This window comes from Crocuta crocuta, unplaced genomic scaffold (genome assembly GCF_008692635.1).
Source record: "Crocuta crocuta isolate KB4526 unplaced genomic scaffold, BGI_CrCroc_1.0 scaffold275, whole genome shotgun sequence".
NCBI lineage: Eukaryota > Metazoa > Chordata > Mammalia > Carnivora > Hyaenidae > Crocuta > Crocuta crocuta.
In genome coordinates this window covers 989,366-1,015,321 of record NW_027530497.1, presented here as the reverse complement: position 1 = coordinate 1,015,321, position 25,956 = coordinate 989,366, and the positions used below count along the sequence as shown (strand labels likewise).

The 25,956-nt window shown below is 39.2% G+C and overlaps 1 protein-coding gene across 2 annotated transcripts in view; it reads right to left on the bottom strand.

Annotated features, from left to right (window-relative positions):
• Positions 1 to 25,956, bottom strand: part of RMND5A (required for meiotic nuclear division 5 homolog A) — a 58,345-nt gene that overhangs the window by 11,910 nt on the left and 20,479 nt on the right. For both annotated transcript variants that reach the window (XM_077766683.1, XM_077766684.1), the window contains exons 3-4: positions 10,728 to 10,862; positions 8,047 to 8,147 (exon numbers count right to left, since the gene is read on the bottom strand). In XM_077766683.1, the coding sequence (XP_077622809.1) occupies positions 8,047 to 8,147; positions 10,728 to 10,862 (236 nt within the window). The remainder of the gene's footprint in view (positions 1 to 8,046; positions 8,148 to 10,727; positions 10,863 to 25,956) is intronic.

Sequence of the window (25,956 nt, the reverse complement as noted above, 5' to 3'; positions counted from 1 at the left end):
TCTCATTCTGGCTCCGCTCTGCCACTGGCATTTTCAACCTTTTTTTAAATGTTTATTTATTTTTGTGAGTGTGTGGGGGAGAGAGAGAGGGAGACACAGAATCTGAAGCAGGCTCCAGGCTCTGAGCTGTCAGCACAGAGCCCAAAGTGGGGTTTGAACTCATGAACCACAAGATTATGACCTGAGCTGAAGTTGAATGTTTAACCGACTGAGCCACCCAGGTGCCCCTCAACTCTTTCTAATTATGTGCAATTTCACTTCTAGCACGAAGCTTTGTTGGTCTAGCTTTGTTGACCAAGGTCCTTATTCAAATATCCATTTCTGTAATAAGATGCATGTATTTATCTCTGGGGAATGAGGAGCAACTACAAGCTTGCTGTCTGAGGGGTAACTGATGTATGGTGACCAGTCACTGACAGACTTGGAAAGAAGTGATGTGGTTGGCTGTGATCAAGATGCACATCTGTTATTTACGTGGTGACTTTGGACCGAAGAGTTGGGAGTAAGGTTTACACTTTTTGCAATTACTTAGAGTTTACACAGACTCGAAGCAGGCTTCAGACTCTGAGCTGTCAGCACAGAGCCCAAAAGGGTGCTCAAACTCAAAAGTGGCAAGTGATGACCTGTGCTGAAGTCAGAAGCTTAGCTGACTGAGCCACCCAAGCACCCCAACTTGATAAAAACCAAGAAGGCCCAGAGTGGCACAAAGGAGTAAGATGCAACCTTGGAGGAACTAATAAGCAAGTCCATGTGTCTGTGGCACAAATCTTTTTAAAGTAGGCCTCATGCCCAGTGTGGGGCTTGAGCTCACGCACCTGAGATCAAGAGTTGCATGCTCCACCGAGCCAGCCAGGCGCCCTCATTATGGCACAACTCTTCAGGGAAAAAAAATTAGTTTTCTCTTTCTCACCAAGATCCTGCCCCTCCACTTTCCTTAAGCAGCACAGGGTGAGTGTTGGCAGGAGCAAGAAGTGGTTGGCCAATAGGAGAAATTAGGTGTCTTGTCATGTGGTATAAAAAACTGAAGGAAGAAAATAATGAGACTAGAATAGAGACAGAGGTTCAGGCCAAGAAAAACATGCTAAGCCACTCAGATAACCTGATCTAGCAAACTTCATTACCATCAAGAGTGATGTGTCCAGGTGAATGAAAGCTGGTCTAGATGGAAGACCTATTTGGTCTATGAAATGAGAAGCCATGATCCAACCTCCCAGTGTAGATGCTGGCTAATTTTTGCAAAGGTACAATCAAACACAACGTGAATAGCTGAGAATAGAGCAGAAAAACTCAAGGCCCTGGCTGAATTACCACACTTTCTACAGCTTTCCTAAATAATCTCTCCATCCACAGAACTCCCAATGTCCTTTATCTGAACCTCTCACATGGCTCATCTCACATTTATAGGATAGTTTCTGGTCTTTTATAAGACAGAGGCTCTGTCCTGCTCATCTTGGCACACCCCACCTACTATGAAGGGAGTATACTGATAAAGAATACAGGTTAGTAGAGTCAACGACATGTGGACTTTAATCTTAGCTCTGCAGTGTGAATTTGGGTAATCTGTTACTCAATTCTCTAAAATCTGTTTCCTTACTATAAAATGGGGGTAACTCTGAGCACAGAGACAGGTACAAATAGATACTCAATAACAAGTTAATTGTTAACAAGTTAACAAATAAACAAACTTAATTTGTGTTTACTGAATGGATAAACTCAAATGGTTCTTCAAAGTCATTATTTTTAATGAGAAAATTAAACTTAAAAGAGATGAATTATGTGGGCTCTTCCAAATAATACTCAGTGCGGCTTTGATTTTTATAGTCCCAACTATGTGGGAATAGGATGATATACATGTATCAGTTAATCCTCTTCAAAAAACTATCAAGTTTTGTAGCCAGAAGTTCACACTGAATATTCATTTGGGTATTTGATTCTCTGAGCAGGAATAAGAGGTAGAAGACAGTCACAGCCTTAATTAACCTAGTAATAACCAAATCCAAATACTACAAAGCACAGGAAACTATAAAACCATGAAACATAATTGGCCCCCAAAACTTAACCCACTGTCTATAAAGCAATGGAAGACACATGACCAAGACACATTAAAAAAAAAGTTGAGATGTTAAGGAATAGAATGCTTTTTCTAGATAATGAAATTTCCAGCAGAAAACTTTTGATCTTTAATTTTTAAAAGAAAACAACCAGTACGATACCACAGCCAACAAGCCAACTAAACATTCAATTATAACTTCACTGTGATTTTTTTTTTAAAATTCTGCTCCCAAATCTCCAATGTGGGTCATGAGAGCACCATCAGTTTCAGAATTATTCCTTGCTTAAAGAGGCACTATAGGGGCACGCCTGGGTGCCTCAGTCAGCTAAGCACCGGACTTTGGCTCAGGTCATGATCTACTAGCTTGTGGGTTCAAGCCCCACATCAGACTTTGCGCTGACAGCTCAGAGCCTAGAGCCTGCTTCAGATTTTGTGCCTCCCTCTCTCTCTGCCCCCCCTCAAAAATAAACATTTAAAAAAAATTTTTTTAAATGAGAGACACTGTAGACACCCCCCCCCAAAAAGGGCTAAAAGGCATCCAGTAAGGTCACTGATATCGCAATTATCTCTGTTCACTGCCACTGTATTCTCTAATAAAGAGATCTTTTTGTGCCTCTTCCATAAAAAGACCCCAAAACAATACTACTGACTTAGGTGACTAAGTTAGAAGCAACCCACATCCACACAATTATCCCACAAAGCATTAATTATCCTAATTGTCAGGGCTCTGGAAAGTCTTGGCACACTGTTAGTTCCATATTTAGAATTTCCATGTTATTCCAAAAATAATTAAAACAAGATCCCACCTTCACAGTTACCTGCTGTCCCCCAGGAACCTAACTGACAGCCTCATCAATTTACCTCACTCCTCTCATAATTTTGCCAATCTGGGTCGGTGTCTATTTTTGGTAATAATGAAATAAAAATACGTCTTGCCAATTCTCGCAGACACTCCACTACAACCTTTCACAGCATTTTTTAAGGGCTTACAAATATTCTTTTTCTGGTCTCCTTTAGGGCTATATTCTTGGCGGGTTAGAGGGCAAAAGCTAGAGTTTAGGGAATTTGGGGCTCCTGGGTGGCTCAGTCAGTTAAGCATCCGACTTCGGCTCAGGTCATGATCTCACAGTTCGTGGGTTTGAGTCCCGTGTCAGGCTCTGTGCTGAGCTAGCTCAGAGCCTGGAGCCTGTTTCAGATTCTGTATCTCCCTCTCTCTCTGACCCTTCCCTGCTCACACTGTCTCTCTCTCTCTCTCTCAGAAATAAATAAAACATTAAAAAAAATTAAACAAAACCTTTAAAAAAAAAAGCTGAAGTTTAGGGAAATTAATTACATTTATTTACTCCACAGGTGTGGACTTGACTCAACGTTACTGATGACCAAATCGTGCTTAAGAAATTCAGAGAACAGCAAAAATGACAAAAGCAAAGTTCAGCCAAAAAATTTAAGAATCCTATAACTTGCTTTAGAGAATAGCTTAACATTTCTTTTCTGAGATATTTGTAAATGGCAGTTTCTCAGATATGGATTGAGTCCATCACTGGAACTACTAACATTTTACTCACCTCAGACTGGTGTGAATCTTTCACCTTTTTACATGCTATTTAAAACACAATTCAAACTATAGTGTTACACATTTGGATTTACTTGAAACAAAAACAAAAACAGGCACACTTCTAACTTGAGTCTTTCCATAATACAGTGCCTGGTAAGAGTCCCAAACAGCTATGTGAGGCAAGTGGCTGCCATGCTGGATAACATAGCTCTACCGATTAGTGAACTAATTTTTTTTTTTTTATAAAACTCTTAAATATGACATGCATCTTATTTATTGCTAGTAAATAAACCCACAAACCGTGAGATCATGACCTGAGCCAAAGTCAGACATTCAACCAACTGAGCCACCTAAGCGTCCCTCAATTGGTTTTTTTAAAATAGAGAAGCTAGCTCCTTCTCCACCAGACTTAGTGCATGAGCACAGTGAGTTAAAAATGTATCCCTTTAACTCGCCTTTTCAGAATTAAGAACCATCCTGAATAAACAAAACAAAATGAAAAGAACAAAAATAAAAACAAAAACTCAAGCTCTGGGGGAAAAAGAATCCAACTTTGATTCCTTTTCTCCAATGGTACATCTATCAGAGCTTTCTTTTTTCTGTGGTTCTGTGTGGCTATTAAAAAAATGCCTGAGTCAGCAAGACTGCCCACCTACAGGAAGCCAAAACTAAAAACAAGAAAACAAACACAAGAAACTGCTTAATCATTGTTGCCCTAATTGCCAGTCAAGGCTCTGTGATCAGGTCATTTTCTAAAACCCTGCCCTGCTTATAAACTGTGTTTTATTGACAGATACTACAATTTCTCTTAAGTCTGGCAAACACTTTCTTCTTCTTAGATCCACCGTTCATACCACAAAGAAACTACAATGGTTAAGCTCATCTCAGCCCCTCTGTGGTTTTTATTTCTAGCCCCTCCTAATCACGAGGCTTGGAGATGAAGTCCTCTCATTTTTCAACAGTCTGCCTCATACTGTTCATGGCTCGTCCATCTAAAATTCTTCTGTGGTCTAAACCAACAGCATATTTTTCTCGCTTCTCTGAAAAATTCTTTTAAATTCCCTCTCTTTCCCATAGCCATTCAGTTATTTTCTGTTCCCTCGCAGTATTCTATTGTGGCTTTGCAAACTCTACTAAACTGCAAATTCTTCTAAACAAGTGCTGGGGGTCCCTGGGCCTACTTCTCAGTGTTGAAAAACCAGGTTTCCAAGTCTGCAAAGCTGTAAGTCAGACCCTAGCCTGTGGCAAATCTATGAAGGCACGATTATTCTTTGAAACAACTTTAGGAAGGCAACTAACTGGCTTCCCCCCAAAGATAGCACTTTCAAAATGTCAGGAACTGGCTCATACCTACAAGGACAGTTTCTATTTCTCTAATATTTCCCCATCTCTTTGTGTCAACTCTTGCTGAGTTACTTGTGGCTTGACCTCTATCTCCCCCATGAAGGAGGTCACGTTTATTCAAAGTTCTCCTTCAAACTATTCCATCACTTACTGAAGTATGCCATAAGCTACGAAGTAAGCACCATGCCAAGTGCCAAGACAAAATTAAAAAATAGACAAGGCAATCTAGAGGAGAAGAAAAATCTGCACACAAACTCAGAAACACTAGGGGGCAGGAACAAGAGAGCAGGCAGTGTCCTGACTAGATCTGTGTATATAGTTAGCTCTTCTTCTGCCACTCCTCTCTGCCGTATCACCATTCTTTTCTTCCTTTTCTCCATGGTCTCATATCATTTGTAATCGGATAGCTAATGCTCTCCAAAGTTCTTTCCCCGGCCTCCAGCCATACTAACCTGTTTGGTTGGCTTCTGCCTCCCCCACTGTCTAAGCAGCCTAGAGAAAGCTCTGCAGCCCCTCGTGGGTGGTCCCATGCTGCTGCCTCTCCCACCATCCTCCCCCAGCCTCTCCTAGCACGTACAAACAGAAGGTGCCACAATGACTGAAAGATACTCTGCCTTGGACCGGAACCAGAATTCTTCAAACATGATAAACCATATTTGTCAACTTCTGCTATAAGCTGAATAAAGTGAATTCTCTGTACCTTGGATATTAAAGATGCTGAGGAAATATCGGTTTTGTAGGCACCAGTAATAGGCAATGATTGGAAAAGTCGGAGTTGTAACAGACGTTTCTATTAAGCTATCATTTCCAAAGCTTCTGTTCTATAGAGCTCTAATTTTGTACATTTTAGTGTTTGGGGACGGGGGATTGGAGACAAGGATTCTGTGGTCAGATACGCATGGGGAATATGGAGTTGGGCAACATTAAATGTTTTTTAGGACTGCTGAAGGCCCCTGTAATGTGCTAATGTAAGTCTCGTGGAGAAGAATATAAACAGGACATCATGTGACCTTTTGATTCCTTATCTCTTTCTTCCACAAAGCACCTTCCAGGCCTCAATTCCTCCTCTATAAAATGAGTATTTATCTCATACAGTTATGACGAGAATTTAGTAAGTTAATACATGTAAAGTGCTTAGAAAAACACTCGGTATATAATAAGCACTCAAGAAGAGTTAACTATAATTGCCTCTATGCTGACAATATTTAATACGGCAACATTCCCAGAAAAGTGAAGTAACACAATTTTTACTGTGTGGTAAAGTCCACTATTATGACCAAGTGGGTAGAATGAGCAAGCCCTCCCTTTGCCTGAGAGACACTGTTTGAGGCTACCAATAACTGAAAACATTGATAGAAATAATTGATATATATGCTATAGTTATCAGTAGGAAACTTAGATCTTACAGAAAAAGCACAAAGGTAAAAGGCTGTTATAAATTTTCTTCACTCAAAAAGGGAAAAGCCTTCAGTACTCTGAGAGCTGAGGTGGTTTAAATACTCAGCACAGTCTCTGGCACATGGAAAGCACTCAACAGAAGTTAGATGAAAAAAATCCTGAGGAAATAATGGATAAATGACTATTACATTGACTAACTCAAATATTATTTCCAAATCACTATGAAACAACTGGAAAACCCATACATTTCTGTATTTAGGCTCCCTCACTCTTCTCTGTAAATGTTTAACCATATAGGTGAAACATGAAAGAAGAAAGAAGAGGGGCTGCCACACTGTGTTTAAGACTTATGAGTGGTACTTGAAAAGAATTTAACCTCCCAGGTGTGTCAAAATCTAACATCTATTAAAAAAACAAAAACCAAAAACACTATAAAGGTAATGTATGCCATCACAATGGTACTATTTGATGTCTATCTTTAAAGATAGTACCTACCTAACTCATATTTATAATTTATATAGGAATTTATCATTTATATATTTACACAGGAGTACATCTCTACATGTTCATCTGAGCTGGTTTTCAAAACTTTGGAAATCTTTTAAGAACTGATAAATGATCAGAAACAGAAAACTAAATATGCAGAAGTAAATGGGTTAGTAGAAGAAAAACTGTGCATCTAAAAAAAAAAAAAACAACTCAGTAAGACTCTTCCTGGCTATTTTTTTCCCTGAAAACAATGATCTCAAATACTTCCAATTTTAAAATACCAGAATTCTATGCCTAGAACCTCACAACAGAATCACTGTTTCTATCATCCAGTTTTTTCCTTTTATGAGCTTTTCTTTTCTCTTTCTTTCTTTCCTTCTTTTTTCTTTTTTCAAACCACCTGGTAATCCTCATATTAAAAAATTCTAGGACAGGGGTCAGCAAATTATGGCCAAGGTTCAAATATGGCTTGTTGCCCATTTTGTATACCAGATGGTCAAGATGGGGTTTTTTTGTGTGTATGGGGTTTTTTTGTTTTTTTGGTTTTTTTACATTTTTAAATGGTTGTAAAATAAGTCAAAGAATATGTGACAGAGACCTTATGTGGCTTGCAAAAACTAAAATATTTACTATCTGGCCCTTGACAAAAAAAAACTTCGTTGATCCTGCTCTAGGGTATCATAGCTTACTCAGTAATTAAAGATAATTCATACCAATGACAAGTTGACGGTGAATCATTACATTTTATAACGTAGTAATTAGCACAGAACTCCTTCATAACAATATGTGCAGTCCTCATGCATATCACCTAGTTCCAATAGCCAATTAAGTTTTTTTTTTTTTTTAGAATGCCAGCACATTACGGAAGTTCAAATATCAAACTCAGACCACTTGAACAATAGTACTTCAGTTATAATGCTAGTCTAAAGTAGTAGAATAGCCTGGATATAGGAAACCCCTTTTCTCTTTTGGGAATTCAGATCAACTGATAAGAAAGCTCTCACCATTTTCTCATATTTGTCCATCCCCCATTCTCACTTTGCTAAAAGAAAGAAATTAATTCTTCCTCGCTTTCTCTGAAGTCTACTGCAGGTGAGATATATAGAGGTACAGATATACGCCAAAATCTCAAATGTGCTTTCTAATGAAGTTTTCTTACAGAGAGTTCTACCCAAGTATTCAAAAGAAAACAAACGTAGGAACTCACTCCAGAGCAGGTCTCAGAACTCTGACTTTTAATGCTTCTAAAATTCTGTTTAACTCCACAAACGGTTCTTTCTGACTTGGATCTACAGAAAGACCAGATTCCTGAAAAAACAGAAAGAATTTTGTTAGCAGTAATTAGATAAAGAAACACATGAAAAGCATATTCTAAATTATAAAATATGAGGCAAGTCATTAAAAAATAATTTTTTAACATGTATCTCTATGGTACAGACTGATGACAGAGTCCTACTAACATTCCTTCTTCTTTTCCATAGTAGCGGAGCCTCCAGATTTTAGCCAAGTACGTAAGTGTATGGAATAAAGCGAAGTATGACTTGCAAGACGGGAGTTCTGGCCAGTGAAATACAAACATGTACTCTTTGCCCCTTCCTGGAATACTGAAAGGGGTACCTAGAGTTCTGACTGCTATCCTGGACCATAAGGACAGGGGACATCTTAGTAATAGCAGAGCTACACAGAGTCTAGGTCCCTAAAAGCCGCATGGAGCATAGCCACCAAATATGCTGTGGATGGCTTACTACCTCCTATTTTTGTGGAAGAAAATACAATTCATTATTTTTAAGCCACTGGTATTTTGGGTCTTTGTTACTTATAAATAAGCTTAATGCTAAAAGACACAATTCACTTTAGGAAATTTACATGGACATACACAAAATTCCCATAAAGTATAGAGGAAGACTTCAGTTATCAGCTTTCAGAATTATTTTTTTTTTAAATGTTTTATTTATTTCTAGGAGAGAGAGAGAGACAGCGACAGCATAAGTAGGGGAGGGTCAGAGAGAGAGGGAGTCACAGACTGAAACAGGCTCCAGGCTCTGAGCTGGCAGTCAGCACAGAGCCTAACGCGGGGCTTGAACCCACGAACCGCGAGATCATGACCTAAGCCAAAGTCAGATGCTTAACCGACTAAGCCATCCAGGTGCCCCTCAGAATTATTTAAAATAGAAGGANATAAATAAAATAAATAAAAATAAAAAATAAAATAAATAAAATAAATAAAATAAAATAAAATAAAATAAAATAAAATAGAGGGGGTGCCTGGCTGGCTAAGTCGATGGAGCATGCAATTCTTGATCCTGGCATAAGTTCAAGCCCCATGCTGGGTGTAGAGATTACTTAAAAAAAAAAAATCTTAAAAAAAAAAATAAAAAAGAAAAGGCTTAGATTAGAGGTCTGGCTTATAGACTGACATAAACGATTTAATTTTTAGAGTCTTTTATTTTTCTAAATGGAAAACACAATAGCATATGGTGGCTTAGAAAGAGTTTGAAGACACATGAATTTGGGACTGATTCCTAGTTTCTTTAAGAAGAAGCTGTATGGGGGCGCCTGAGTGGCTTAGTCAATTAAGCGTCCGACTTTCGCTTAGGTCATGATCTCGCGGTTCATGGGTTCGAGCCCCGTGTTGGGCTCTGTGCTGACAGCCAGCTCAGAGCCCGGAGCCTGTTTCAGAGTCTGTGATTCCCTCTCTCTCTGACCCTCCCATGCTCACGCGGTGTCTCTCTCTCTCTCTCTCCTAGAAATAAAATAAAACATTAAAAAAAAAAAAAAGAAGAAGAAGAAGAACCACCTGTATGGCCTGGGCAAGCTACTTCTCCAGACCTCAGGTTCCTTATCTGTAGAATGGAAGCAATTTCTACCTCACAGGATTGCAGTAAGGAATAAAAGCAGGGGTTGGCCTGTGGCATTGAATACATGGCAGCTGCCATTACTACAACTAGGTAGTATGCACAAACCATTCTGAGATCCCTAAACTCGTTTCTACTAGCAGTAAAAGACAAAGCTGCTCACTGAAATAAATTTTAGCTTGAAACTCATTTGATAAAATGCTACAAAGTTGGGCCAGATCAGAAAAACATACATAAACTTTTTGTCCTCTTCTCTGCTATAGCACCTTCCCTATCAAAAGAGGAAATGGAAAAGTAGTACCACTTTTGACCCCTTGGTTGATTATCTGGGACCACTGTGAGGAGGCAGGAGTAAGGAAAAAACAACTCAAATAAGAAGTTCTAGAACTGTGGGGCACGTAGGTGGCTCAGTCAGTTAAGTGTCTGCCTTCAGCTCAGGTCACAATCTCACAGTTAGTGAGTCTGAGTCCCACATTGAGTCCTACAATGACAGTGCAGAGCCCGGCTTTGGATCCTCTGTACCCCACTCTCTCAGCCCCTCCCCCTGCTCGCTCACTCTCAAAAATAAACACTAAAAAGAAATCTTAAAAAAAAAAAAAAAGTTCTAGGGGCGCCCGGGTGGCTCAGTTGGTTAAGCATCTGACTTCGGCTCAGGTCATGATCTCATGGTTTGTGGGTTCGAGCTCCATGTCAGGCTCTGTGCTGACAGCTAGCTCAGAGCCTGGAGCCTGCCTTCAGATTCTATAACTTGCTCTCTCTCTGACCCTCCCCTGCTCACTCTGTCTCTATCTCTCTGTCAAAAATAAATAAAACATTAAAAAAAAAGTTCTAGGGCTGTAATTTTTGCTAATTTTATATATATTCCTGGTATAATTTTATATATATATATATTCCTAGTAAAATGAGGTCAGCCCTGACACTTAAAATATTAAAAATCTATGTATGGCTAAAAGAAAATTCAACATTCCAAGGAGCTCCCTCGTCTGTTTTGTGTCCCGCCCCACTGGCACACTCTTAGCAGGCACTCTGTTACCTGGCAGAGCTCCTCAGCTACATCCAGCATTCCTTGTCGAAAGAAGTGCTCCACCATCACCTCATTGAGAAGCCTCTGACTGTCTGCCTGCCAGCAGCCGTCTATTCCCACACTGCTAATGTCAGAATCGAAATTCTGAAAAAAAAGAAAACGAATCATGAATTGACCAGGATATACCACTTTATACCGAACAGAAAGAGAACCCTTCGTTTCACTCAGATATCCACAGTAAGTGCCCAAATCAAATCATCTGCAGCCTACAACAGGAAGTCGTTTTTCCACTGCTTTCTAGAACTTGTCACTCTGATTACTGCTGGAAGAGTCAATGGGTACATTTTCAGAGGGTATTTTGGAAAATACACACATTTAATCATTTCTGTGGATACAATGATTTCTAGAGAATATAGCAGTATTTTCAGGTATACAGTGCTAACTATACAAACATGTTCAATACAGCATTGTCTCAGTGGGTAAAGAGGGAAAACTCATATGCCCATAACCAAAATCCATAGGATTAAATAATCATGGCACGGCTCAACAACTGCTGTGCCAAGACAGGGGCTGAGGGTGGGAAAACAGCCACATAACTAAAAGAGCAGGCTCTGAGGCCAATCTACGTGGGTTTGAGTTCTGGTTCTCTCTCTTACTAGCTGTGTGATCTTGGCCAAATTAGTAAAGTCTTTGAGCCCCAGCTTCCTTATCTTAAGTGTAGAAAATAAAAGTACCTTCCTACTATGGGCTGAACTTTATCTTCTCAAAATTCCCATGTTGAGGTCCTAGTTCCCAGTATCTCACTAAATTAAAATGAGGTATTACAGGGGCGCCTGGGTGGCTTAGTCGGTTAAGCGTCCGGCTTTCGCTTAGGTCATGATCTCGCGGTTCGTGGGTTCGAGCCCCGCGTCGGGCTCTGTGCTGACTGCCAGCTCAGAGCCTGGAGCCTGTTTCAGAGTCTGTGACTCCCTCTCTCTCTGACCCTCCCTTGCTCACGCTGTCTCTCTCTCTCTCCTAGAAATAAATAAAACATTAAAAAAATTAAAAAAAAAAATGGGGTATTACAGTGAGCCCTAATCCTATAGGGCTGGTATCCTCATAAAAGGAGGGAATTAGGACACAGACAGGTACAGAGGAAAGACCATTTGTTATGGACTGAACGTCTATACGTCCCCACCCCTCACCCCTCCCAAATTCCTACACTGAAGCCCCAACTACCAATGTGACTGTATTTAGAGATGTCTGTGAGGAGGTGATAATGGTTAAATGATGTCACAAGGGTGGGGGCCTTATTCTGATAGGGCTGGGACTCTTATCAGACAACGGGAGAAACACCAGAGTGTTCCTCTCTCTACCCGGTGAGGACACAGTGTGAAGGCAATCATCTGTATGTAAGCCAGGAAGGAGGCTGTCTGCCCTCAATAGGAAATGAATTGGCCAGCACCTTGATCTTGGACTTCCCAGTCTCCAGAACTGTGAGAAAAATAAATTTCTGTTTTTAAATACCTAGCCTATGGCATTTTGTTTTCGCAGCTCAAATGGACTAATACACCATGTGAAGACACATGAGGAGAAGATGGCTATCTACCAGCCCAGAAGACCGGGCTCAAAAGAAACCAATCCTGTCAGCATCTTGATCTTGAACTTCTAGTCTCCAGAGCTGTGGGAAAATAGAGGTCTGTTTAAGCCACCCAGACTGTGACATTTTGTTAAAGCAGCCCTGGCAAATTAATACACCCTCTTACTGGTTAAATGAAATGGTAGTTGCTATTATTCTAGTAAGCCATTCACAATGAAAAAGTGAGGTCTTTACTCTAAATCTACCAACACAGAAAAATGCCCATGACACCGTAAGGTGGGGGGGGAAGCAAGTTTTACAAAATTATAACCCCATCTTTGTTTAAAAAAAAAAAAAAAAGGAATTCTTACAAATGCTTAGGAAACAATCTGAAAGAATATACATTAAAGTTTTAGCAGAGATTATCACTGGAGATTACCACTCTCCACACAAAGAACAAATATTCCCTTTAAAGGAAAAAGGATTTTTTTCAAAACACACATTAAGAGTTCTAGTTCTGGGTAAGATCATGTAAGCATATTCCACTCTCTGCCACTGAACAGTTATAAAATCAGGACAGAATGAATCCAGCAGCCATTTGAGGACACTAAAAAGTAACTACAAAGGCACCTGGGTGACTCAGTTGGCTAAGCTTCCAACTTCAACTCAGGTCATGATCTCACAGTTCGGGAGTTCAAATCCCACATCAGACCCACTGCTATCAGCACAGGGCCTGCTTCGGATCATCCATCCCCCACTCTCTCTGCCCCTCTCCTGCTCATTCTCTAAGTTAATCAATTAATTAATATTTTAAAAAGTAACTGCAGATGTTCCTCCATTTATGATCCTGATAAACTCGTAAGTTGAAAATAACGTAAACTGAAAATGCATTTAATATGCCTAACTTACTAAACATCATAACTTAGCCTAGCCTATCTTAAACATGCTCAGAATGCTTACATTAGTCTACAGTTGGGCAAAGTCATCTAACACAAAGCCTATTTTATAACAAAATATAGAATATCTCATGTAATTTATTGACTACTGTAACGAGGATCACACTGCAATGTATCACTAGCCCTGGAAAAGATCAAAATTCAAAATTCCAAGTACAGTTTCTAACGAATGCATATCACCCTCACACCATCATAAAGTCAAAAAATTTTAAGTCAAATCATCACAAGGGGACCATTGTAGTAGTAAGTGGATTGGGAAGAGGGTTGCAGAACTAGCAGTGAGTTTCCTTTTTTTCTCCCTCCACTACCTCTCAGCTTGGATGCAATACAGCCAAAACACAGAATGACACCCCCAGAATGCAGACACAGAGCTCCAGGAGAAGTCCTCTAGTTCTGGCATGAGAAACAGAAATGGGTTTCTCCGACCATTCAGACAGGAAGGGAAATCACATGTTTTTCCCCTCCATTTCCTTGCAATTCTAGCTCAAGGCACTCTGTAGGTGCACTAGTATCCGACTGTAATTTAAATCAACACAATTTTATTATCTCACAGCTTGATAGATCAGAAGTCCAACAGGTTGCAGCAGTTTCTCTGTTCCAGGCCTCACAAAGCTGAAATCAAGGAGTCAGTGACCTAAGCTCTTGTCTCGAGAATATGGGATGATTCTGCTTCCAGATTCGTTCAGGTTCTTGCAGAATGCAGTTCCATGTAGTTTTAAGACCAGGGTGCTTGTTTCCTAACTGGCTGTAGGGGGTGTTTATAGCTTCTAGAAGCCACTCACATTCTCTAGCTCATAGGCCCCTCTATCTTCAAAGCCAACAATAGAGGTGACACCCCTCACACTTTGAATCTTTCTCTTTCTATCAATGTCTACTGCTTTTAAGGACTCACGTAAATTACATCAGGCTCACCTAGATAATTTCCCTATTTTAAGGTTGACTGCTTAGTAACCTTAATTATACCTGTAAAGTCCCTTCACAGCAGTAACTAGATTAATGTCTGAATAACCAGGGGACAAGAATCTTGTGAGGATATCTTTAGAATTCTGCCTCTACAGCGAGCAACCTAAAACTCTGGAGCAACCTAAAACTCTGAGGGTGGGGATGGGGGTCCTTTCTCTCCAATCAGAGGAGCTGTGGTCCCAAGAAGGAGGGGCAAAAACCTCTATTGCATCTTTGCTCTCTGTCCTTCCACCACCCACCCTCAGGTACAGGCATAATCACAGTAAATGTACAAAGATCAGGGTAAACAAAGCCCCAGCTTTCAGGCTGAATGACCAAAGCAGTAGCCACAGAGAACCATAAAGTCGTAGGGAGACCCCAGAGACGGAAGAATTCAAAACAGTGACCCCTTAAAGTTGTTTATGAACTTGTGGGTTCACTCTCAAGTTGCACATGCATGGGTCTGACCCTAAGGAACGTGCCAGACTTTGCAAATTGAACTAGGGGACAGCACTAGATTCCAGGTCTCAGAATGGCCATTGGTTTGCAAAAGAACACATCTGAATAGCTTGGACACTGAAATTACAACTCAGAGAAGACTGATCAGAACTTGTAGCCTGGGGGCACCTGGGTGACTCAGTTGGTTAAGCGTCCGGCTTCGGCTCAGGTCATGATCTCGCGGTTTGTGGGTTTGAGCCCCGCGTCAGTTGGGCTCTGTGCTGACAGCTAGCTCAGAGCCTGGAGCTTGTTTCAGATTCTGTATCTCCCTCTCTCTCTGACCTTCCCCTGCTCACACACACACACACACACACACACACACACTCACACTCTCTCTCTCTCTCTCTCAGAAATAAATAAAACATTAAAAAAATTTAAAGAAAAAAGGAACTTGCAGCGTGAACCCAACCAGGTTGACTGCTAAAACAAAAATATCAACATTCTCCATAGAATTTAAACAAGATCCAGAATCTTGTAACATAATATGGGTGACCCTTGAACAACATAGGTTTGAACTATACAGATCCACTTATATGTGAATTTTTTTTTCTGATAAATACAGTAAGATAAATGTATGTTCTCTTCCTTATGATTTTCTCAATAACATTTTTTCTCTCTAGCTTACTTTACTGTAAGAATACGGTGTATAAAACATACAACATACAAAATGTGCGTTAACTGTTTATGTTATCAGTATGGCTTCTGGTCAACAGTAAGTTATCAGTTTCAGGGGAGACAAAAGTTGTATGCAGATTTTCAACTGTGCAAGATATTGTTCAAGGGTTGATTGTATTTTAACATGTCCAGGATACAATCCAAAATTACTTGGCATACAAAGAACCAAGAAATTCTAAACTCACATGGGCACAAAAGTTCAACAGATGTCAATGCCAAGATGACAAAGACACTGAAATCATCAAAGACTTTAGATATCAAGTTATAAATATGCTGTAATAAGAACACTTTCAAACAAAAGAAAGTCTTAGCAAAAAAACAAAATACACTAATCAAAATAAAACTCGTTGGATGGACTCAAAAGAATGGAGGTGACAACACAAAAAGTCAGTGAAGATCAATAGAAAGGATCTAATCTAAACAACAATAAAAAGGGACACCTTGTGGCTCAGTTTGTTAAGTGTCTGACTTCGGCTCAGGTCACGATCTCACAGCCTGGAGCCTGCTTCAGATTCTGTGTCTTCCTCTCTGTCCACTCCTCCCCTGCTCATGCTCTCTCTCTCAAAAATAAGTAAACAACAGGGATGCCTGGGTGGCTCAGTTGGTTAAGCTTCCGACTTTGGTTCAGGTCATGATCTCACTGTTCGTGAGTTGAAGTCCTGCGCTAGGCTCTGTGCTGACAGCTCAGAACCTGGAGCCTGCTTCGGGTTCTGTGTCTCCATCTCTCTGCCCTCCCCCACTTGTGCTCTGTTTCTTAAAAATGAATAAATGTTTAAAAACTTTTTAATAAATAAATGAATAAACATTAAAAATAATAAAAATAAACAATAAAAAAACTGGGAATGTGAACAGATCGTCAGAGACCTGTGGTACAAAAAAAAAAAAATGTAACATGCACATCATCAGAGAAACAGAAGGAGAGAAGAGTGTAATGTAGAAAAAATATTTAAAGAATATTCCCCAGACTTAGGAAAAGACATAAACCTACAGATTCAAGAAGCTCAGTAAACTCGGAGAAGGATACACTCAAAGAAATCCACACCCAGACACCTCAGAACCAAACTGCTGAAAACTGAAGACAAAGAAAAAATCTTGAAAGTTGCTAGAGAAAGGTGATGCATCACTTATAGAATCCTCCACAGAAACCATGGAGACTAGAAAGATGTGGCATGTTTTTCAAGTACTGAAAAGGAGAGTCATCCCAGAATTTTATGTCAAGCAAAAATATCCTTTACAAATGAAGATGAAGTAAAAACATTCTCAGATAAGAAAACGCTGAATTTGTTGCCAGAAGACCTGCTCTAAACAACTGTTACATAGTAAGTTCTCTAGATAGAACGAAAATGATACCATTAGTAACTTTGAACATCAAGAGTAAAGAACAAGTCTACTTTGTGGTCTAAAGGCTTTCCCTGACCAATTTTACTTCCATTCTCTAANCATACTGTCTTGATGATGACAGCTTTGTAGTAGAGGCTAAAGTCCCTTCTTGCATTTTTTAAGTACATAAATTTAATTAGACAAGATCATTTAGATTTAACTGAAATTATAATCCTAGGCAATCTATGCTTAAATCAGACCAAGAAACAGAGGATTATTTTATAGCACATACAACAGGCAGAAACTGCTAACCACCTACCATTTACAATTACCACAATGCAGGAGTTGTCCCCTCCAAAGCTGAGCACATATTTCTTTAAAGAGCTATCTACCCTATTTTTAAATGTCAGTTCAGCAGCCTAAAACAAAACACGTATGTTAAGACTAAGACTTATTCAGACAAAAACCAAAATGAACAATCCAAAATTACTGTCAGAGTCTAAATTTTTTATTAACTTGCTTTCAACAGACATCTTTCTTGGTCTAGTACTTAACCTAAAGAATACTAATAATACAAAGCACCTAGATGCTAAAGCAATAGCTTCCACACACATACTAAATCTAGGCTGCCCCTCTCACTGGAGAAAAAGCCACAAGTGCTTGGAAAAGATTCTCTAATTTCAAATCAGCTTATCAGATTCTGCCTTTGGAGAGATGCCTTTATAACAGTTCACCAATGCTTTTGAGTAGATTATCGTATCTTTATGCCACCTATGACCACTGGAATGGCAGGAGTGCAGATGGTGCTAATTCTGTTCCTCTTCCAGACTAGAAGAGAGGCTGCAAATGTGACTGGTATCACAGATACTGTCCCATATCTGTGGGTAAACAAAGCCCCAGGCAAATGGCCATCCAAACGAATAGAGGAATGGGTATCTGAAGGTGATTTCATTTAAATATATTTATATATTCATTTATATATTTCATTTATAACTCAGGAATCTGCGAGTATTTCTCTAAATGTCTAAGTGTAATCTATAAGCAAGAATTATTGAGACTATACAAGAAAGATTCCTCACTGATCTATTGACCTCATTCAATCCAAACATAACTTTCAGACTTCTACTTATTCATTTAATAATTATTCTCTGATCCCATCCATCTCCAACAAATTTATAAGGTGTCTGTTCTTGCAAGAAATGAAACAACTCTGGAAGACACACTAGTCAGCTCAAAGGACAGGACATGTTAAAAGAAACTATTTCATTTGGTAGTTTAAGACCAAATTTTAATGGCTACCATCAGATAGTAACTGCTCAAGAATTCCTTTGCGGCACCCAGGTGGCTAAGTCAGTTAGGTGTCCAACTCTTGATTTCAGCTCAGGTCATGATCTCAAGAGTTCATGGTATCAAACCCCGAATCTGGCTCCACAGTGAGCCCGGTGGGATTCTCTCCCTCCATCCCTCCCCAGTGCTCTCTCTCTCTCTCTCTCTTAAAATAAACATTAAAAAAAAAAGAATTCCTTCAAATTTTCTCTTAATATACACAAAAAAGTAAATTTTGACCATTTGCAATGTTAAAATTTAAGTTTAATATTTAAACAATTTTACTATGCCCTTCATGTACCTTTATTTCTATAAGTTATACCATGGTCCCTGTTATATGGGTAAGAAAAAAATCAAACACCCTTTTTTGCTCAGGATATCTTTACTACATTCAAATTCTATAACTTATTTGATAGGCTTGGAAAATATAACTAAGCATGAATAAGCAATGCATTAGATGAAATTCTCTAAGCTCCCTTCTGTCTTCTGACTTTCCAGTATAAACTACTAAAATAAAAAAATTAAATACTTTCATAGCTTATTTTCTGTTCACCTATAGTAAAAATTAAAGCTAAAATTGTAAAAAGAGATTGGGGAAATGACATAGTGTTAGAACTCCTTTTGTTATAACTGCACGTTCTTACTGTTGCATCAGTGCTAGGATCAGTTCCAGCTTCTGTTGCTAGGTGACCAAATTCGTTTGCATGGCTGCAGGAAATCAGTAGCATAGCACAGAAGCCAAGAAGTAGCTAATGAAAAGAAATATCTATTATTAGTACTTCTGTTTTACTGTACTTTTCCTTTTTATATTAAAAAAAAAAACTTGAAAAGAGGTTCTTAAATGTGAAAGCAGGATTCAAACAAGAATCAAAAGCAAAAGAACACACATTCAAGGGTGTGTTTGCCTGAAGAGAATGTTATAGCTTAGAAAAAAACTCAAGGATACATTAATTCATATACTACCTCATATATGTACTTTGTGTCATTCATACTTTCAATGAGTTTAAGTTTTAAAAACTGGAAGCTGAGGGGCGCCTGGGTGGCTTAGTTGGTTAAGCGTCCGACTTTCGCTTAGGTCATGATCTCACGGTTCGTGGGTTTGAGCCCCGCGTCGGGCTCTGTGCTGACTGCCAGCTCAGAGCCTGGAGCCTGTTTCAGGGTCTGTGACTCCCTCTCTCTCTGACCCTCCCCTACTCATGCTGTCTCTCTCCTAGAAATAAATAAAACATTTAAAAAAATTAAAAAAAAAAAAACTGGAAGCTGAGACAGAAAAGGAATAAATAGCTTCAATAAAACATTATAAGAGGTGCCTGGGTGGCTCAGTCAGACAGCTGACTCTTGATTCCAGGTCAGGTCATGATCTCAGGTTCATGAGCTTGGGATTCTCTCTCTGTTCCTCCCCTACTTGTGCTCTCTCTCTCTCTATCTCAAAATGGGTGAATAAACTTAAAATTATGAAACTATGAAATCTAAACAGATCATCCTCTTTGGCCACATCATGAACATGCTTACACACCAGCTAAACTTTAAGGACTGGTTTTGGCTGTACACCATCCAAAACCAATACATTTCCAAAATAACAGTTCATGAAATTATAATTATTGAGCAGAAAGTGGTAACAATACATGATAAAACTCAGTATTTGTTTTGATTCTTAAGTACGGATTTTTTTAATACTGTTAATAATATTTAAAAAAAATCTTCCCCACTTGCTTTGAAGAAAAATTGGTGTATAAACATAACAATGTGCTACTGTTGCACCTACCAGGAATCAATTTCCCTTCTAAGCATCAAGTTAATCTGGTTTAGCAGTGAGAGACGAGATAAACTGCAAAAACTACTTCCTTCTTAATAGGAAATAAGAAGACCTGAGTTCTGGTTACACTCAGTCTAGAAAAAGAGATCTACTTGACATACACACATACGTATTTTACATACATCCTAAGAGGTATTTTTTTTTTAAATTCCTCCCAAAATGAGAACAAAACAATCAAAATACCCCCAATAAATAATAAAAACAAACAACCTACCTGAAAAAGTGGACAATGATCAAGAAATTCACCAAAGAGAGAAATTCTAGTAGCCAAACACATGAATTGATGTTCAATTCCAAAGATGATGATGGAAATGCAAATTTATACAACTATATAATATTTCATAGCTGTCTGATCAATTTAAGAAATCTAAAAGTCTGATAATACCAAGTGTGGATGAGAAGTGAACAAACAGGGCTGCTACTGTACATGTTTGGTAGGGTTAGAATTTGGTACAAGCCCTTCAGGGGGAAAATGTAGCAAACCTAGCAAAGCTGATGATGAGGAACATGGCTTCTGATGAAATAACACATATTTGGGCATAAACCAACCAGCGGTGCCTTGCAAACTATGGCTGGAAGATAAACTCAGTAGTGTGTCATAATCAGCATTTGTAGAAGAATTTTTAGATGTAGATACTACCTTCTTAGACATTCCATTCTGTCCTCTGTAGAATATTCATACCTCTATTTTTGTTTTCAAAATAGAGAGGTAGGTTGTGCCAAATCAAGGAAGGAGGAGGGGAAAGCCACACTAGTAAACTTTTACCTTATAAACAAAGGGGAGAGTACTGTGGCATGGTCAGAGATATGCCAGACTTCTGCGCTGAGCTTTTTAAAATCCTTAAAATGCTCCGTAATCTAACCATCTGTCACATTTGCATCCTTATCCCTCACAATTATTTACATACCTTTCTGCTCTGGTCTGACTGCCTCCTTATCTGAACAGATTACAGAAATCTGAGGGACTAGTTTACTAATTATCCCAAAGACGGCACCTACCTCTTACCACTCTAGATGCACAGGAGAGAAATTCATGCATACCGCGGGGACCCAAGAACACCAGGAGTTAATTCTCTCAAGGAACTCCAGTTGAGGAAGTTTCTTCAAAGTCATAAAATCTGAGTATTTACCTAGTTCCTCCATTTGCTTTCTAGTTCTTTGATCAAAGTTTTCACATCTGTATCTGTGGACAATCATCCCTATCTTACAAAGTGTTGATAATAACATACCCTAAAATATCTATCAGGACCTATCCCACAATAAGCCTTCAATACACAGTAGCTGTGTATTGAAAACCACTAAATACTTGATACTAAATACTAAATACACTAAATACTAAATACTAAAAACCACTAAAGGCCTTGCCACTAAATATTCTGATTCTACATTTAAGAGAGTCTTCATTTTAGAAAACATAAATAAAAACAAAAAAACACATTAACAGAAGCATTAATAACAAATTCATTAATTTAAAAATTACTTGAATATAATTACACACTGAGTTAGTTGGCACAACTTAATGGGTGTACGATTCCTTTTCCCTCTTACCCCAATCTGACTTGGATGCTAGAACAAGCTAGCCATTTCATCCCCTGGCCTCAGGCCAAAGTGGGTCTGTACCACCTCCTGGTCCAGTGGGATTCTCTGATCCTGTATCCTAATAGAAGACCTGATTGCAAAGGTGTAGGCTTTCTTCTATGGACTATACCTTCACACAAATAAATTAACATTACCAACTAAAGATGTAGTTTGATTCCACTCGGAACAGAGTAAGAACAATATAGGCCCAGAGCTTAGAGCTAATGATGTAATGTAACAGATGGCAAAGAAAACAGAACTTAACTCATCTTTGCTTTTGAGAATGATCTTCAGACTGAAAACAGCAAAACCAGTATTGTTTCAGAGAAACTGGAGCCCAACACAAGTGAAGAGACCCAGAGAGCATGCTTGTATGAGTTAGGACTCTTGGTTCCTATAAACAGAAGGCTCTTTTGCCCAACCAAGGTGGATTTGAAGGAGGCTCAGGTAACCAGGAGTAGGCAAGAGGGTAATTGAACCTCAAAAGATGTTCGTTCCCTCCCCACCTTTTGCCTCTATTTCTCTCTGCGAAAGAGTTTTGTTTCCCACAACAGACCAGATTCTTTCAAGGGCTACTAATCACTTGTAGGCTCACATATTCCCAGCCCTTCCTTCCATAAGAGCTCTAATGAAAAAGGTCCTAGGAGAGGACTTTGAGGTACTTACCCTGGAGCAAACAACTGTGGCCAAGCCTGGGTGGGTCAGATCCATCCTCAGACCACACACTATGGCCAAACCCAACAAGGTATTGAGAATGTAGATGCTCCTAGCCAAATCACATAATTTAAAAACAAACATCTTCCATCTTGACCACAAAGGTATGAGATTTTTATTTAGACACACAGTCTACTACATTTCCTTGGATTACTCACTAGTAATTCAGGGAGAAAGTTTGACATGTTTTATTTTATTTTTAGAGGAATACATTCTTGGCTTTTAATTATTCTTGCCTTTTTCATAACTTTGTTAACCATTCCTTTTCAGTAATTCTAAAAATTTCACTCAAAATGTATTATCAAATTATCTGTCTATATTTGAGAACTCAACATTTTCTTCTCACAGTGAATTTTCTATTTCTAGTCATTTTAATTTCCTTTTTCCTTCATCAACAGTAACATTTCTCTACTACATAAGCATTTATCTATTACATCACAAAACTTTAGAGCTATACATATCTGACCTCACCTATCTGTATCTATATGGCTAAATCTAACACTTTTCTTCCATTGGGGTTTTTTTCTTCTCTCATACCAGTCATACCTACATAAAAGGCAGTTACAGATGGTTCACCCAGAAATATCTTAAATATCCTATCTTTCACTTTTTATAGCTTTACACCATTTTGTAACATAGTCAGCATTTTGCCTCGCCCATGTAGATGCTCTATCTACTGTCAGAAAATCAGCTTAGGCTGATGATTTTATTATTATTATTTTTTTAACATTTATTCATTCCTGAGAGACAGAAACAGAACACGAGCAGGGGAGAGGCAGAGAGAGAAAGGGAGATACAGAATCTGAGCAGGCTCCAGGCTCCAAGCTGTCAGCACAGAGTGCCCGACACGGGGCTCAAACCCACGGACTGTGAGATCATGAGCTGAGCCAAAGTTGGATGCTTAACCAAGCAAGTCACCCACGCGCACCTAGGCCAATAGTTTTCAAAACTACTTTTAACCCTTATTTTCTGCCCTTAAAACACTACCAGCCATGCAAAGCTTAACTGATTTCTTAGCACAGTGTTTAAGAATAGACTCATGAGTGAGATTTTTTCCCAAAACCTGATTCAGTACTTCCAAGCTGCACACCTGGGGTTTGTTACTTAATATCTGAGTCTTAAAATGGGAAGAATGTACCAGCATCATGGGATATATGTACAGCACTCCACTCAGTAGCTAGAACATGGTCAACACTCAGTAAGTGACACTTATTATCTTCCTATTCCTGACTTCGCCTTAATCTAATTTCATCCTATTTAATGAGAGCAAGCAAATCCTCAACTGCTTATACCATACCCTTTTCCCCTAATCTCCTTGAAACGAATCCTTAGGCTTTCCCTCCACCTAGCTCTGCCATTGAGTTAATCCCTGAGAGTCTTTCATAGTTCAGCATTTCTCCGTCGTTCAGCCTTTCTCAGCCCTGCAGAAAATCACACCTCACTCTGCTATTTTGAAATCTTACCTGTTCTTCTAAGTCAAATTTAAGATACCAACTCCAAAAACTTAAACAAGGGCACAACGATCTTCCATTTACAGTAAGCAGAGTCCATCCCATGCAAATTTATTTTAGGTAGCCTCAGAAGTTTTCCAGTTCTTCACGTGTACAAGCAGCACTCTCACGTGACCAAACTAGACCATAATCTTCTAAAGAACATGGACTATGTATTTTGCTTTCAATTATCCCACAGCAAATTTCAGACAATTTCAAATCTTAGCACTATTTATTTTAACACACATACACATACACACACCTACAGGAGTAATCACGTATCTAAAGCAGTAATGGTTTTATTAACTTTTCTTACTTAGGAAGTAAACTCAAAAAAAAAAAAAAAAAAAGCCAAAAGACTAAGTAAAACACTAAAGTAAATGCCCTAAGCAGGAAAGAATTCTAGATGTTCTTAAAAATGGGAAAGGAAATAAAAAATAGCCCAACACTGTTTTCACTAAAAATAATTTACCACAGAACCCAATGGCTGATATTATTTATTTTAAATAGTGATCATACTATGGGCATCTGAAAATAGTCAACACATTAAAGCAGAAATCTTCAATATTTTTTTTATGTTCACAATAATTTAAAGTCAGAAAGTGCCTTGGTTAATGCCACAAACTTCTGCTTACTTTAAGTGATGACTCAAGAACTTTAAAACAAGCATTAAAACATTAAAGGAAAAAAAATCATCAAGCATGTCAAAAATTTACTAATGTTCCTCACTCAAAACCAGCTTGCTCATAAAGGAGTCACTGGCTTCTCCGTCCTCCTCTGGGCAAGGTGGGAACATGTGTCCATAACATGGTGCTCACAGGCTGCTTTACAGCATTCCAGTTTATTACTCAAGTCTGTGGTACTTAAAGGCTTGGGCCACAATGGCTTCAGCTTCCTCCTGTTTGCTCACCACCAGCCCACAGAGGCCACCCAGCCTTGTTACAACAGGTGGCCCTGGAAGCCTGTACAAATGTACCAGATCTAAGCTAAAAGAAAAGGAAGACTCTTCAAGTCAGTAGAGTCTTCTACAACAGCCTACCCAGAATTCCTGTTATGTGAGGAGCACAATATCTGGGTCGTTCTAGTGGGGTAACAGCTTCCTACAGCTGAGGCCAAACAGATGCTCCCACCCCAAAAAAGGGGGAGGGAAGGAGAAAATGCACTGAAAGATGTTAGAGAAGTGGGCTAAAAGATCCAGGCTTTTTTCTGTGCTCCAGGACCATAATTCAACAAACACTTATCAATATCAACCTAATGATGCAGTTTCATAGGATAGATCAGAAGAATGTGGAATCCAGGTCACCTAGAACCGAAACTACTTTCACAGCAATATAAAACTACAAAAAAAATTTTTTATACTTGAAAAAGCCCTTATAACTTCCACATACATGAAAAAAAAATGTCCTCAAAAGAGAAATGAGTAAATTAAAATATGTAACTAGGAACATCGACCCCAAACACATCCCCACCAAAAAAGCCAGAACACAGATTACTCCCCATGCACTCCCTTGGTATCCATTCTCGAAGGGACACTTTTGTTTCTAGCACCAAATACACTTAAATGTTTTGTCTCAAAGATGAGCCAAAATATCTGACAACCGTTATGAATATTCGTAAAGACCTGCTAGATCAGGAGGAAGACCACGCTGGCCAATTCACCAGTAGCTAGGGAACAAGAGTAAAAAGAGGATTTTGAAAATCATGACAGGACAATAGGCACAATCTGGGAAGTGGGGACATATGGTCACTCTATCAGTGGTAGAATACAAAGCTAGTGAGTTACTGGCCCAAATGCTCCAGGTCCTAGTGGTCAACAGCCCACATACTTGAGCTATGGCTACTGAGGCCATCCTCACCTATCCCAAAACTCGGATCTCTTCTCAGATTCTTTTCTCTGACTGGCTGCTGTGAAAACTTCAGCTCTTGTCACTATCACAGCCATCTTCTGGTCTTACCCTCCCCATACCGTGTCATAACTACAGGCAGCCTGATGGTCAGACAGATGCCTCCTGGAACCTCTAGGGGTTTGAACCATCAGAATCATTAGATTGCCTTGGCCACTGTCAACCACCAAAACCTGAAGCTTCCTAAATAGCAGCACCTAGCGAAACCAAAGGTTCCTCACACACAGTGACTTAAGATCCTCTCTAAAGGCCCCATCACTATTCCAGTAAGTACTTAAGCTAGTACAGGCCAACTGAAGACTTCCAACGCCACAGCGCCCATAATGTCTAATGCCAAAGTCACTTCCAAAGCTGTGTTCGCTCATTTGGAGTCACCAAATAGGCATCACAACCTCAAAGCTATTTCAGAGAATGCTCACTGCCTTTCCAGCCTTTGCTAGCAAATGCCATCACTAACCCAA